Here is a 16,205-nt window from a genome sequence, read left to right as displayed (position 1 = left end):
GCTGGCATTAGCTAGTAAACCATTTTTTAAATTATGGACAGCACTTTTAAATCAGCAAAAATGCACCATATAAACATTCATATATACTTGCTTGAGGAATAAGTGTTTTTAACTAACCACTAGCTCTACTTAATGGAGCTTAAATAATTGTCTGCCATCTAGTTGCTACGGGTACCCCAAAACCTCAGAAAGAAGTAAAATGGTGTGTGTTGGACACTTCAAGTCTCTATAGTTTGTATTCTACCTTGTGTTTTTTAAAACTTGCTTTTGGTTGAAATTCACCATGGAATGGCATTTGGTGGGTAATAATACACACTGTCCATTTAAGTCTTAAGAAACACTTTTTACTGATATTTTAATGATTTTCTTTAAAGCGACTACGAACATATTCAAAGTCTGAAAATTCTCAACATTCTGAAATATGACTTTCAATGTTCGGCAAGCCTGCATGATGTATTTTATTGGATGTCTTTCCGAGTTGAGTGTGTATTTGCAAATTTAATCTTTAAAGCACAGAAAAATAGCCCAATCTTGCTAAGTTTCAATTCATGCTTGCGAGCTCAAATTGTGAACATCTACTCCAGTGTTTTTCAACCCTTTTTGAACCAAGGTACTCTTTTATTTATATAAAAAAGTTCCGAGGCACACCGTCTGTCGAAAATGTATGCAAATGAAGTTATGTCAAATATTTAATTGTACTATCTCATAAGCAGATAATTCGTATATAAAAATAAAGTAATACGTAAAAAAGAATGATGTGCTTTATTTATGTTTTTATTTTTTACAGAGTAATCTTAAACCGCTTGGTTAAACAAATTAAGTTATTAAATGTACTGTGCTACCTCATGAGCAGATAATTAGTGTATACAAAGTATATAAAAATCTACTGCCACCTACTGATATGGATGACTATTACAGTTCCTCGTCTGAAGATAGCAAATATACTGACTAATGGCCTGATTCTTTTAGAAAGATAACATTTGGCAAGTTCCAGCGGCACTAGACAAGGTCTCACGGCACACTGGTTGAAAAACACTGATCTACTGTACTCGATTATTAGGAGTGCAGAATGGTCCGTGGCAGTATCAGGTTGGCGCCTGTCCCTTTAAAACAAATAGGAGCAGATGGGGAGGAAGTGAAGCCGAGTGATTTTCTGTTCCTTTATTTTACATTACCTGCGGCTCACATTTGGGAAAACGAAAGTTGTTTTTATTTTTCATTCTGCTTGAGTGCTGCTACTTGTCCCGTAAGTGGTCAGCGACGACCCACTCCACGCCGAAAACTCAAATTTATGAAACATGGTAAGTGTTAGACGACTCCAACAATAAGTAACGAGATTGTTTTAGTACGTAACATGCATTTTAAAGATAACATTTTCCCCCTTAATGTCAAATGGCGTAGTTAACATGAAAATACATTATCATCAGTCGTGTAACAGTATCCGGACGTGTATTTCAACACGTATATTATCTGTTTGAAAAAGTTTAATGTATAAAAATGAAAATAAACTACGAAGAATAAAATAATAAGTCATTGGGGAAGTTAGATAGAGAAGTGAGCTTTATTTGTTTATTGATAGGGAAGTGCGGAATGAAACATTTGCCATTAGTTCTTAAACCTTTTTCAAGTAATATAAAATAGTCATATCACATACACATTTTCCCAAATTGAACACGCGTTGCAACTTCTTTTGGATCGTGGTTTTAACTATTTGTTTTAAATAAAACACCTAAATAGTTAACTAATAACCTTACCGTTGCAGAAATTATTAAGTTGAAAAAAACTTAAAATGTAACATTAATTTTTCTAATACTTATTGTTCATTTATTTATTGACTAATGAAATAATGAATACCGATTTTTAAGGGGTACTGTAATAATCAACAACAAGGTATCGCTGTAGTCTGTCGTGCAATCGAAAAAAAGGGTTTTAAAGTGCAAGGAAGAAGTTAATGGTTTTGGGGGTACCCGAAGTAGCAAGATGGCAGTCATGCCAGCGGTCTAGGTGAACTTCATGTCACGTTTTCCATGGATTTTGTTTCTGGTTAATTGTGTCCCTTGACAGAAACAAAATAATAAAAGGCAACTTTTACAAGGCACTGAATGCAGCCAAAATAACAAACCACAAAACATACTGGAAATACGTTATTATTTTGCTATTCAGTAACAGATTTAAATAAGCGATTTGTTGTGAAAAATACATGAAAACCTACGTTTGTAATCAGATCTATTAAAATACTGCATTAACAAAAGGTTTCTGGTGATGGCATACAGTACTGTACACTGAATTGTTCGTTGCTCTCTTTCTGGTCACTAGATAGCAGCAACAGATCTTGAGGAAGAGCCCAATGGATCTGGGCAGGATTTAGCACCCCCTAACGGCGTTGTTAATGAAATGCTGCCTGAGGGCCAAGAAGAGAACATGCAGGGCCAGGTGATATTTTTAATGCTAGTTTGTGACGCTTCTGAAGAATGAAGTCAATATTGCCTGCTTACAAGTAAAACAATTTCAGTTTTACTGCTGTGATTTGTTCACGTCGCCCTGTTCTTTCCTCAAGATGGAGGAGTTTTTGGGTCCACAAGCAGAATATGATGAAGAGGAGGAAGAGAGAAAGTATTACAGGAGGAAGCGATTAGGAGTTATCAAGAATGTTCTTGCTGCCAGCGTTGGTGTCATGATCATGTACAGCGTGTACATGGGTAAGAAGACACACTTAAGGTGCAACACGTGCCCACAAACTCTATTGAGTAATTAGTGGCGTGAATTTTCCAGGGTTGCTGCAAATGCAGCTTATTCTTCATTATGATAGGACCTATCGTGAAGTCAAGTACAGCAACCTCGTTCTAAACGACATCGATCAGAAGATGCTGAGGGGAATCAACGTCACACCCTTATTAGGCCTGCTGTATACGCCCATTCTCATCAGGTGGACAAGTAGACACCCTCAGCCATTCGTACAAGCACATGTGTGTGTCCCGTTTAAGCGTGTAAACCCGATGCCTCATCAAAAGGTTTTTAGGAACAAAGTGGATGATGTTCCTGGCTTCAGGGATTTATGCATTCTTCGTTTCTACCAACTACTGGGAGCGTTACTACACTTTGGTTCCATCTGCTGTCGCTATCGGTGTTGCTATTGTGCCACTTTGGGCCTCCCTGGGAAATTACATTACAAGGTAAAAAAATGCATCTAAATGGGATTTGCGCTTTTGAACAAAGCTAAAAAAAAACATGTCTGTTATTTTTAGTTGCTTTGTTACATTTGCCAAGGTTGCATCATTGTCTTCTTACAAAACACTTTCTCATTACTTGAAATTTGTTGTACTGTATATTAAGGATGAAAAAATTAGTTGACATAGTTGAGAAAAATCGATAATAGAAATAGTCGACACTGCATAACACTGTATAACAATAGCATATAACAATATAATATATAGCATATACATAGCATTACACTGCTTTACATGCTAAACCAAGCAGTCTAATTGTGTTGAGAGAGTTTTATAATGGAACAATGTTTATTATTTAGAGGCCATCGTAGACAATCGTCACCAGACACGTTTTTCCAAATGAGTGAGGCATCTCTACTTGATATAGATAGATAGATAGATAGATAGATAGATACTTTATTCATCCCCGAAGGGAAATTCACTTTTCCAGCAGCATCCCTAAGCTGAGAACAATCAAAAATAACTGAGAACAATCGAAAATAACACGGGAGCTGCTGGAGTGGCTGCCATTCGTGACGGCGCCGGAGAAACGATTCAATTTGAATCATGTACAAACAAACAAACAATTGAATCATGTACGATTCAATCTGAATCATGTACAAACAAACAAACAATAATCTCTGCTGAGAGTCACTGATGCGCAAGAGCGTCTTTGTCTCGAGTGGTAACATACAGAAATGACAGTGGCAACATTTAGTGTGTGTACCAAAACTTCTAAAGTTTGGTAGCATTTTAGCCTAGATACGGCAAATAAAAAGACTACTTGCAAAGTTTGCAAAGCAGTCCTCACGTATAATGGCAATACCTCAGTGATGCACTAACATTTGAGCGAGTGAGATGTCTGTCCCTGTGTGCCCTGCGACTGGCTGGCAACCAGTTCAGGGTGTCCCCTGCCCACTGCCCTAATACGGCAGTGGGCAGGGTGAGGATAAGCGGTGCAGATAATGGCAGGATGGATGGAAAACATATGCAGCCATATACATCAGAACATGATTCCAAATGATACTGCCTAACATGCTTAATCCAGCCAAGCAGTCTGATTGTGATAAGAGAGTTTTTTAATGGGTCAATGTGTATTATTTAGTGCCTCCTAGTGGTAAAAACACTTTGATCATTAAAAAAAATTATATATATGTAATTATATATATATATTTTTTAATGTAAAGTATATATATTATATATATATATATATATATATATATATATATATATATATATATATATATATATATATCTATCTATATCGTCTCATCTCATTAGCTGTACCGCTTATCCTTATTAGGGTCGTGGGGGGGCTGGAGCCCATCCCAGCCATTTCCGGGCAGTGGGCAGGGGACACCCTGAACTGGTTGTCAGCCAATCGCAGGGCACACGGGGACAGACATCTCACTCGCTCAGTCACACCTAGGGACAATTTGGACCGGCCAATTCACCTGAAATGCATGTCTTTGGAATGTGGGAGGAAACCGGAGTGCCCGGAGGAAACCCACGCAAGCATGGGGAGAACATACAAACTCTGCACAGTAAGGCCGGTAGCTGGATTTGAACCCACGCAGCAGGTTCCAACGACCTCATATATATATATATATATATATATATGTCAATATATAAATAAAATATTGATTTTAATTATAGGCAAAAATACACAAAATATCATACAATCGTGTCATACAATTGTTTTAAAATATTTGTAGGTTGAGAAATCTGCATTAATTATACATAACATAAGCGTCCCCTAGAGGGGGCTGACATATTTTTGGAGACATCTTGCTCATACGCGTACCCAAAAATCTTGTAAGAGGCGTTAAGGCTTGATTTTGGTCACTTTGAGTCTCCGTAGTTGTTCCTTTTCCTTGTGTTTTTCAGCACTCGTTCTCGTTTGCACTACATCCTACAGCTTCATCTAGTAGTCAAGTAATACACACTGTCCCTTTAAGACTTCGGATGGCATAGATGTAGCAAGTACCATCAATATTAAAAGGCAAGAAAGCTTTTCCAGCTATTTATAAACAAATGTTGACAATCATTTGTTTGGATTTATATAAATCTTGCTCGCAGTGCAACATCACATTATAAATGTTTTTAACTATTAGGATTTGACAGTAGCACAATCAATCGCAAGAATAATGTGATGTGGAAGATTGCAGTGTGAATATTAAGACTGATCATAATGCCTAAAAATGAAGACTTCTATTGTGTTGCTACAATTTGCTAATTAATGTAAGTTGTAGCTTGTGTTTGAAGTTAGAGAAAAATGTATTCACTAATAAACTAATTAAACTCATATTTTCCATGTCACCAAAAGGATGGCACAACAGTATTATGAATATGCCAACTACAAGGAAGAGCACGTACAAGAGCAGAAGAAGATTCCAGAAGGAGCCTGCCACAAATATATTATCATCTTCCAGTCTATCTTCAGTATGATCTTTCATGTGAGTCCATATCAACATAGCCGATTCTCAGGCAGTGAAATCACCAAGTTATGTTGTTAAAATAGGAATCTTAAAATAACTTAATACAAACATTAAATTACTGTTATAATTTTGATTTGTGTCCTTGTACAAGGGTTTGACGTGTCTTCCTTATCTCGCCAGCTGAGCTTGGTCTTTGCCGAGATCCCAACAAGCGTCATTCTAAGTGGCCACCTACTTGAGAGCAGTCACATTCTAAGTGACGTCAAAAGTTGTGGTGAGTTCACAGTGCTGCACTGAACCCTAGTTTAAAATAAGAGCCAAACACGATTTTGATACAGAACAAATTACCATATATACCATATATATTCACATGTAAGCCTACATCGCATATACGCCGACCCCATAAAACTACTTAAAATAGCTACATACTTAAAGATATGGGAGGAAACGTGTACCACGACGTGTGAAAGCAGTGAACCTTTTATATTTCCTGGTTTGTGCAATCTTGAGAGCTTGCAAACGAACACTTATCCAAATCAGATTTCCATTTCTGCATACCATCAATAACATCTCGGTTTAATATGTACTTATCAGAATGCACTATGAAAATCAATGTTCCTGGCACCATGAGTAAAAAATAGTGTGATAATGAGATAAGTTCTAATGCCTTTTCATAGTCTAGTAATTAAGTGTTGGTGCCCTCACCGCCACAACCTGGGTTCTATACAGTTTCATTGAATTTAATGTGATTTGGGCCAGCTGCTCAAATATACCTAGTCAAGTCAAGTCATGTTTAGTTGTATAGCCCTTAATCATAAGAAGTCTCAAAGGGCTGCACAGACTATTACAGATTACAGGCTATTATTACACCATCCCCTGATCTAAAGCCTGCATGAAGGCATGGAAAAACTCAAAACCTCAGCTGTGGGACATGAAGAAACCTTAAGAAGGGACAGCACATGAGGTAATGGCCTTGTTTTTTTTTGTCCGCATACGGAAGTATATCGTAATATCTTGTGTAGCACAACTCACCTTTAAATACTGTATACATTTCCAATCTTATCCCCCGTATTAGTTATAAGGCATACTTTCAAATTTCTGGCCGGTTTAGGTTTTTAGGTGCAAATTATTGTCCGGAAAATTCTGTCATTTAATGTTTCCGAAATACATCAAGGTTGTCTTGTGTCTTACCAGGAGCCGAAATCAGTGGCGTGATTCCGGGCTTCAACAACACTGTGCTCAGAAGTCTCCCCCAGTCCATGAAGCTAATCATTGTGGAGAGCGTCCTTATGGGCTTCGCTTTCCTCTCCATGATCATCGCAAGTGCACACAACTAAAAAAAACTTTGCAATTTGTTGTCTTAAGAATATTTCCTGTTTAATTTGAGACGGATACTCCGTTATCATGAAAAACAATGTCACTTTATTATGAAGTTGCGTCTACCCTAATGCGGACCCTGAGCCGAAAGGTATAGCTCTTGATTTACTGGTCGATTACGTTCCTACTTGGTCATCCATGAGGGACTCAGTGTAGAGCCGCTGCGACTCCGCGTTGAGAGGGGCCAGCTCAGGTGGCTCAGGCATCTGATAAAGATGCCTCCTGGACGTCTCGCTCGGGAGGTGTTCGGGGCAGGAGACACGGGGACCGACCCAGGACATGCTCGAGAGACTACATCTCCAGGCTAGCCTGGGAAAGCCTCGGGATCCTGTTGGATGAATTGGAGGAAGTGTCTGGTGATAGGGACGCCTAGTCTTCCCTGCTGAGGCTTCTGTTCCTGCGACCCGACCCCGAACGAGCAGACGATGATGCATGGATGAATGGATGGATGGATGGATGGATAGATGAAGACCTTAGATTTTTTCCCCTTGTTTTCTAATTTGAAGTACATGTTTTTGCCCTTATACAGTTCCTTGTGTTGTGCGGTGCTGCCTACCGCCCAACGGAGGAAATAGATCTCCGCAGTATTGGCTGGGGAAATATTTTCCAGCTCCCTTTTAAACATTTGAGGGACTACCGGCTGCGGCTACTGTGCCCTTTCTTCATCTACAGCGGATTGGAAGTCTTCTTCGCCCTCACCGGATTCAGCCTGGTACTGTGCTTATTAGATATATTGAATTGAATTGTCTTTATTGTCATTGATAACAACGTAAACATTGTTTACAACGAGATTAGACAGTGATGCTCCTGGGTAAACACAAAATAAAGACTAAATAAAATAAACATAAGATTAAACAATGTCATGATAAATAGGCAAAATATTTACAAGGTAATGCTTAGAGACTGTACCTTTTCTGGCCTGAGTTGTAGGTATAGAAATACTACAAAATTTCTACAAGGGAAACATTTCAAAGCTTTCAATTTTAGTGCTTATAACAGTGAGCTAATATGTTATTTTGTTTTAATTGGGAGTGTTTCAATAACAATATAATTAAATTGATCTTATATCTTTCAGGACGACTTTCTGTTTTCTCCAATCTCCCTTCTGTGATCATGAGATAACATTGAATGCCTGTTCGTTTATTATCTGTATCACTAGTGGTCTTGTGGTTAGATTTCGGTGCTCTCACCGTCCTGAACTGGGTTTGATCTTGTTGGATACAATGTTTTACAATTTTGGTGGGAAACATCTTCCAAACGATCAATCGATGCACTAATAGTCGTTTTTAATTCCAATCGCCTTATTGTCCAGAGTACGTAATAAATGATAAATGAGTATCTTTTGGGGGTGCGGAAAATATGGTAATTTGGAGTAATTTGTCTCCCTGCAGTCCTATGGCGTTTGCACCCTTGGCCTTCAAAAGCTGTGGCTGTTGATTGGGGTCTATGGACTGTCATGCTCCATCTTCTCTTCCCTGTCCCTCTGCCTCCTACGCCTCCCACGATGGTTTTGTTTAGCAGCAGGCGCCGCTGTGCATATGGTGCTACTGGTGGTTCTCATGGTTTTCTCGCCAAAACCTCTGCATTTTGAGTATGAGGCTCCTCTTCTGGTCATTTTAACCCTGTGGGGGCTCGGTACAGCCCTGAACAAGACTGGAGTCAGCAGTATGTAGCATTTGAGATGTATCAGTGCATGCATGTGCTCTAAAACTGATAATTGAAAGCATCTGTTTCAGCTTTACTTGGTATCTTATATGCTGAGGAGAAAGAGCGTCTGGACTTTGTCTACACTATCTATCACTGGTTGCAAGCCATTGCCATCTTCATTGTCTACCTTTGGTCAGAGTTTCCCATGAGGGTAAGTGACATCATTGCTGTAGTGTGAAGTATCTAGGGATGCACGATTTTAGTTTTTTCCCCTACTGGTGACGGCTTGCTTTTGCAAAACAATATTGATATCAATTGTAGTATATGTACTGTAAATTCCGGACTCCAAGCAGTACTTTTTCCCCTTAAATTATAAACGCTTAGCTGTACCATACAATGTGTCTCATTTTTCTTTCTTTTTATTTTTTTTACAAAACGGATGGTTGCAATAAAAAGTTTTTTCCTTAAATTTGCGCATGCAGCTTTCGATCAGGTGTGTCTGTAGTCTCGAATTTACAATATATAAAACATAATGTATGCCTTCCTACTAGTCTAAAGGTGGCTTTATTATGATGCCACTGTTTATATTTGAAGGGCATTTATTTTGAAACTGTTGAGTGAAGATGACCGTACTACAACTTTAATTTTTCAGTGGACTGACATTAATTAGCAAAATGACTACTTTCTTAAATTGGAACTCCATGTATTAACTGCCTATTTTGTTGAATACAATTGAACATATATTCGAAACTAATAGAATTGAGATTTTCCAAATTTGATCTCAGTACAGCACTTTCCAAGCACCTGTCAACACATTTTTATATTTTTTTCATTTTAGCCCCAAATACCTTTCCACAAGTGTAAAAAATAACTCATATTGTAGGTCATTCTGTAAACAAATTGTTGTACTTTATTCCTTTTTCCCCCCATTCTTTTAAATGTAGGCTAAACTTGCCATGTTGTTGGCAACGTTGCTGCTAGCCTGCTATTGCTATTGGCTGATGGAACGTCGTTTTGCCAAGAAAGACCAACACAGGCTGCCCCGTATCCCACGACCGAAGCACAAGGTGTCCACACTGACCTTAAACACAAGTTCATGTGTTCAATGTATGCGCAAGAACAATTGTCTTTCAAGTAATTTAGTCACTAATTTGTCACTTTACCACCATATATCCTTGCATATAAGCCTACATCGCATATAAGCCGACCATTAAAACTCCTTTAAAATAGCCACATACTAAATACCTACCCAAAGTTGCAATAAAACGTATATCGTAACAATGATAATTATGGAATTGTGTAGAAAATAAAGATACACCTGTAATAAATCATTCTCCGCTTATCCGGGGTCGGGTCGCGGGGACAGAAGCCTCTGCGGGGAAGTCCAGTGCTTCAATGGCAGACACTCATACTCGTTTCTTGGGATTCATTATTAAGGGCAAAAAGGCAATAAAATGCTCTAAATCACAATAAAAGGAGATGTGGTCCCTCTCACACAATCAGGACAGTGTTGATTTACTCAAGGGATCCGTCGATGGGGGAGCATAAGAACATTGCAAAACCATTGGATGTATTAGGTGCTGCGCCTGTCTCACCCTCACTTGTGTTCATTTTGATTGTATGCGCATCCAACACACGCATACAACCATGCCCGCGTGATATTATTTGCTGTGTGCTGTCCAGTGCAGAATTTAATGAACAATATGTTGATATCAATGATAAAAAGGATACACAGTTAACCAGTGATAACCGAGGCGAGATTTAGCGAGGGATTACTAAATTTCTATTATCGTTTTTTTTTTTTTTTAACAACCTCTACTAATCATTGTAGTCCTAGTTTTAGTGAACATAGCAGGAATAACATCTTGTGTCCACAGGTTAAAGGTTACCGTTACTTGGAAAGCGGCAACTCAGATGAGTCAGACTCCGAAAGAAGCGAGGAGGATGACAAAAACAACCAAGAGGAGATGGAGGAAGATGAGCGGCTGGCTGACAACTTTGACGCGCAGGATACTGAGGCCGAACGCAAGGATGCCGGAACTCAGGGCAATGACTCACTTCGTGCCAGAAGGAATGGGGCCAGGAATGGGTCCCGGCCTGAGACCCCACAGAATGGCGAGGTGGATGCCCATGTGGAGGGCCAAGCGTGATGAATGGAGGTCATTCAGGAGGAAGCGAGCATTTCGTCATTCAGTACGTTGTCGCAAGCTCTCCATTCTTGATCAGAAAATTTGCTCATCTATTTTCAAGCTATAATTAGCATCCTAACTATGAGTCAAATGAAAACTTGTGGAAATTCCCCAAATGTAGATAGAAGCTCTTGTTTTTGTGAACAGGCCTTGTCTTTACTCTCTGTCCACTAAAACAGTCTGCCTTTAAATTCATGCTCTTTATTTCTTAGTGTTTTTTTAAAGCAGCTATGCTTACAGGAGTGCATTGTATAAGTTGTCCTTAAAAAGTTGAAAGTAAAATATTTTCTCTATTAAGTAAGTGTTAACTATTCCCAACTGCGTTCTAAGAGCCCTTATGCTTTATTTATCACTGCTCCTATCTGCTTTTACCAGGAATGGGTGCTGTGGGGATAGGCTGGAAAGTGACATCATGCTTGTCCCGCAGGTTTTTTAATTTCCATTTGTCAGTGATGCATGAAAATTGTGAAAGTAAGAAATGGTGTGCTTCTAGTAAAAACCCCAAAAAGGTGAAAAAAGAGGAGTTTGAGCGTATCTTACATTTGCGGCTGAATCACGGCTAAAATTTTGCGTTTTTTTTTTGCCCGTGGTTGCCCGGGATGGAAAATGCGCAAATTTGGCCAACCCGCTGTTCATCTGTGGTATGGCCGGAAAAAAGACGCCGGCGACTGTTCCGCTTCCTCATCGCGTCATTTCTGCGTCATTTTCACGTGTGGACCACGGGTATAAAAGCTCCCGAGCCGGTGTTGTGCCCAAATCCAACTCTTACGCAACACCCACACCGCCCCACCCCCTCGCGTGACTTTTTCATCCACGGTAACAAACGCATTTTGTAGAATACGATCGCACTTTATTGTTTAAATAAACGCGTTATATAGACTAGGATCTCCCAATTGTTATAATTAGCTCGCTTTATAGTTTTAATAAGCGTTTTATATAGAATACGATCGCTTTCGTTGAAAGCGCAGCAGAATGCGCGTTCACGCGAGGGGGGGAGAATTTACGGTTCGATTACGTTCACAACAAAAACAAAGACGGAATGGTTTAAATTGTATTACATTTCCAACAAATGCACACGAAGTGGTTTTGGTTATATATTCGCCATTACATTCCCTAAAAGTGAGATAAAACGAAGTTTAAGTGGTTGTAGTAGCGAGGGGATGCAAATCTCGGCACCGGGCCGTAAAAATCATCACCGCACAAGACACAGTCCCGTGAAGATCAAGATTTCAAGCTCTGGTATCATTTTTATTATATTATCTTGAAAAGAGATGTCAAGAATTAGAAATGGATTAAGACGAGGTCACTACGCTGACAGGGGGGTGGGGTTTAAGGGTTGTTGGTCTATCTTCTTTATTCATTATTCATTATCGATCAGTTCATAATACGCTACAAAGCTTAGGAGCCGGGACTCTTACTCTCAGCCAATAGGCCAAGCTAAGGTCCTAGCATTAAAGCCTTGCTGCGACCATTGTGAATGCACCGAAGGATTTATTCGAAATGAAGAGAAACTACGCTGACGGGGATCCATGTTCACCCCCTTGACGTCACGAGCACAACTGACGTGTGCTCGGCATTCGCGCTGTTTATACGCGGAGAAAGGCGTTTGACTGTCACACGCGTAACACGCTAATTTCACGTAATAAAACCGCGATACAGGCGCAGAACATGGTATTACCATGCTCCACCCACGATTACCCGCTGAAATTTCCCGTCCTACCCATGTGTAACCACGCCCTGGCCGCGGCCAGAGCACGTCGTTCCGCGTCATTTCCGCGTCATTTCCTCGTGTTGACCACGTGTGCGGCACGCGGTTTAACACGTGCTCAAACTTTTGAGCAGCTCAAAAGTTTTGAGCGCGGCCAACCACGTGAAAATTTCCGACCGCGAGTAAAGCACTGCTCTATCTCGTCTATATGGCGGTCTCAAAACGTCCAACAGCGCCCAACGGCATCTGCTTCACGGCCAGAAATTATTGGCCGTGGTCCAGCCTCAATACGCTCGTGAAAGCCTGTGTACCCTTGCTCTGAAGAATTGAGCAGCGCCAAACAGTTTCGCGCTGCCACCCGCGCGCGAATTTCCGACCTCGTGTTAAGCACCGCTGTATCTTGTCTGAATGGCGATCTCAATGCGTCCAATAGCGTCCGCTTCAAAGGCAGAAATTTCTGGCCGTGATTCAGCAGCAAATGTCTGTGTGACCGGCCCCTAAGGAATACACGTACTTGCGCGCGCATCATGGATGAGCTGACTGAGACTGCAGTCATAAATTTAAGAATTAAGGCATAGATTAACAAAACTCCAAATCCATACATCTTTAAACTAAATGATGGGAAAGGAGCCACATTTTTAAGCATTGATACTCAGTTGCCGTGCTGCCAAATACTACGAATATCACATATTTTACGAAGCCAGTTTATTGCAAATTAGGAAATACGTGTTTTGTATGAAAACAACAAAAATCGCCAGAGGTTTCTTTTTGTAATCCTGAAGGGACAGTGTGTATTATTTAGCGCCTTCTAATGGTCAGGTATTACTTAATTCATTAAAAAAAATGTTGATTTGAATCCATGAATTATAATAAAAATTATTCGTGGGTTTAGAAATTTGAATTTATTTTACATGAGAGTCTCATTTAAAAGGGAGCTGACATAATGTTTGTCATCTTGCTACTATGGGTACTCAAAAACTTCAAATAAGCTGTGCAAACAAATGAGATGTAAAATGAGGCATTTTGGTCACTGATTCTCAGTAGATTGTATTCTTTCCTAGAGAGTCACAATGACCCATGATACATTTTCAGATCCAGTCTGTGGGCTACTCAGATGGTCTTAGAGGGCTATCTGGTGCCCGTGGGCAACATATTGGAGACCTCTGTACTACATCATATTGCTATGTCTGAAGTTCAAATAATACACACTATGAAAAAGTTTTCCAAATTGGAAAATTATGGTTATCCATTCTGAAATATGATTTTCAGTTTTTGCTAACCCTGCAGTTGCAACTTCCCCAACAACTCCAAAAATGCACTTTTTTTCAAATGCATTTTGCAACTCCCTTTACATTTTGATGTGATCGAGGTACAGCATTTCTAAATGTCCAAGAAATGTACTCATAAAATAGAAGAAACCAATATATAACCCAGTGGTCTCTAAGTGCAAAGAGACTAGGTCTGCCACCTTGTGGGAATAGTAATGTTACAATTTAGAACTACTGCTAACTACAGTAATCCCTTTCTTTTGCGAGGGTTGTGTTCTCAAAAAGTCCCCTAATGGTCAAAATATTCATTATGTATTATATATCAGTAACAGTTTAAACTACAGATCTACTAATTAAAGCAAAGAACACACAATTTCTAGTTAAATGGATGCTCTTTATTGCCATTATACAAAAGTACAACAAAATTGGAGGGCTTCTCCTTTCGGTGTAAGAAAGCAATGATTAAAATACAACTGACCCGAATGTAGCGGTTTCCCGTGAGATATAGCTCCAGGTCATCCGTTTGACGGGTATTGGATCTGGTATTTGTATATACAGGCTCGGCATGGGTGGCTTAAGAGAGTTGTTATGTAGCCTAGCCCTAGCAGTAGGCTGGACATTAAGCCTCGCTATTGCTTCCTCTTTCGGCGACGCCTCAGGTCTCTTCCCGGAACAGATAACAATCCACAGAGCACCCATTAGTGATCAGCATTTCTTTGCGCTCTTCTGACTTTCCTAAGAGTCGGATTCATTTGATGAATTTCTTGTCATTGTAACGAGCCGCTGAACTACTAGTTGTCGCCAAACTACGTAGTTTCTTTTAGATGTACATGTGCGCCCACCCCACTGTTTGACCGACAGCATGCACCAGGCTATCACAGTCGTGCACACAGTCACGCCGACCCAACATACATACACACACATATACACAGCCCTTCGAAACCTGCCTCCGTGATAGCATTTGCTGTGTGTTGTCTGTTGCAGAACAAAATGCAGTATGAAAATCTACAAAGTATCAAAACCGTGACACAGCGAGGGATTACCGTACACAATTTGCAGTGTTAGTGTTTTTTGAGAGCCTTTTTTTTAATTTGAGGGTTGTCACTTGGGTTGTTGAGCTTCAAGCTAAGCTTTGTTATGAATTACTGTGCTCAGCAGATGCAGAGTGGTGCACGCATTTCTCTTGCCTCATGGCAGAGGGCAATAGTGAGACCAAGGATTCTGAATTCCCGCAATCCTCAGCCCAAAACAATAGAATCATGTATGTTAGTCAGCTAACAGCAGGTCAAACCATCCAGTATCGTTTATTCTCTTTACATGAACTTTTTTCCTAATGTAGAATTACCTATCCTTGATACTTTTATTCTAAAGGAAAAGCGCATAGACTTCTTTTATAGGTTAAAGTAAGAGAATATCACATTTTTTATGCTTCTGTTTAAACATTGCTTTCTTGCTCTGCCAATCAAATGATGTAGGTTAATTTATTTTTAAATCTAACTGTGCTTCTCCAGACAAGAACCTCCATGCACATCACTGTTCATGTTCATTGGTACAAACCACGTCATGAAGATTTTCAACTAATATTTCATTCAATTGAATCAAGGGCTTATATAAAATTACCCACGTCAATTCAAAGTATTACGTTAGCGGTCGATTGGGTGCCTGCACCACCGGATAGAACAAACATAGCTTTGTGCTTTGCATCCATGTGCTTTCATCTCCTTTCCTCACCTCCTCTGATGGACCACAAAAGCTTTTAAAGCAACGCAAATGGGAACAAGAAAAGTAGAAAAACATCCATCCATTCGTCTCTCTCATATTGTTCATTAATGACATCATATCCATTCATAGGACTTGTCCCAACATGCTGCGAGATACATTGCCCTTATGACCAGGTCAAGAAGAGGAAAAGCATTCAGAGTGTTTCTCGCACATACACTTTGGTGGGAATTTTGAGGAAAAAACCCTAAAAGTCACTGAGCACATAATGACACTGTGACAATGGACACCTCCATGAAATGTAAATTGCGCAAGAGAAGCTTTAAAAGAGGACGGTCAAATTATGCCGTGTCGACTCGATGGCCCAGCAGAACGAAAGTGCTCCATTTGCACCAAATGTCGGCAGAAAATACAGTCCTTAGAATCCTGACCTGTTAGGACTTTCAGGGTTCACAATTTGAAATCTAACCACAAGAAAACAGACACCGTAGACCTATTGTACATGAAGCATATCAGCTTTTTTTTAATAAATGGATTTAAATGCAAACTAAAACTTCAAACTAATATTAGCTACTTCATGCGAAAGAACAAAATTCAGCCTGGTGTCGTGAAACCACAAGACCAAAGTTCCGAATAGGGAACTAAAACTGTGA

At 39.7% G+C, this 16,205-nt stretch overlaps 1 protein-coding gene across 3 annotated transcripts in view; it reads left to right on the top strand.

Moving 5' to 3' along the window:
* unc93b1 (unc-93 homolog B1, TLR signaling regulator) overlaps nt 1–16,205 on the top strand; it is a 29,085-nt gene that overhangs the window by 4,693 nt on the left and 8,187 nt on the right. Inside the window, exons 1-13 of one of the 3 annotated variants that reach the window (XM_088342531.1) lie at nt 1,116–1,301; nt 2,317–2,433; nt 2,558–2,699; nt 2,773–2,926; nt 3,012–3,173; nt 5,533–5,662; nt 5,825–5,918; nt 6,839–6,963; nt 7,551–7,733; nt 8,413–8,686; nt 8,758–8,879; nt 9,613–9,735; nt 10,546–10,861. In XM_088342531.1, coding sequence (XP_088198657.1) covers nt 1,299–1,301; nt 2,317–2,433; nt 2,558–2,699; nt 2,773–2,926; nt 3,012–3,173; nt 5,533–5,662; nt 5,825–5,918; nt 6,839–6,963; nt 7,551–7,733; nt 8,413–8,686; nt 8,758–8,879; nt 9,613–9,735; nt 10,546–10,818 — 1,902 coding nt within the window. In that variant the 5' untranslated portion in view covers nt 1,116–1,298 and the 3' untranslated portion in view covers nt 10,819–10,861. Of the gene's footprint in view, nt 1–1,115; nt 1,302–2,316; nt 2,434–2,557; nt 2,700–2,772; nt 2,927–3,011; nt 3,174–5,532; nt 5,663–5,824; nt 5,919–6,838; nt 6,964–7,550; nt 7,734–8,412; nt 8,687–8,757; nt 8,880–9,612; nt 9,736–10,545; nt 11,155–16,205 lie in introns of those variants that run through there. The other 2 variants (XM_088342530.1, XM_088342532.1) reach the window with 2 other exon arrangements.

This window comes from Urocampus carinirostris, chromosome 8 (assembly GCF_059441175.1).
Source record: "Urocampus carinirostris isolate Australia breed hairy pipefish chromosome 8, RoL_Ucar_1.0, whole genome shotgun sequence".
Classification (NCBI taxonomy): domain Eukaryota; kingdom Metazoa; phylum Chordata; class Actinopteri; order Syngnathiformes; family Syngnathidae; genus Urocampus; species Urocampus carinirostris.
The sequence above is the reverse complement of the archived record's forward strand: the minus strand, read 5'-3'. Positions and strand labels throughout refer to the sequence as shown.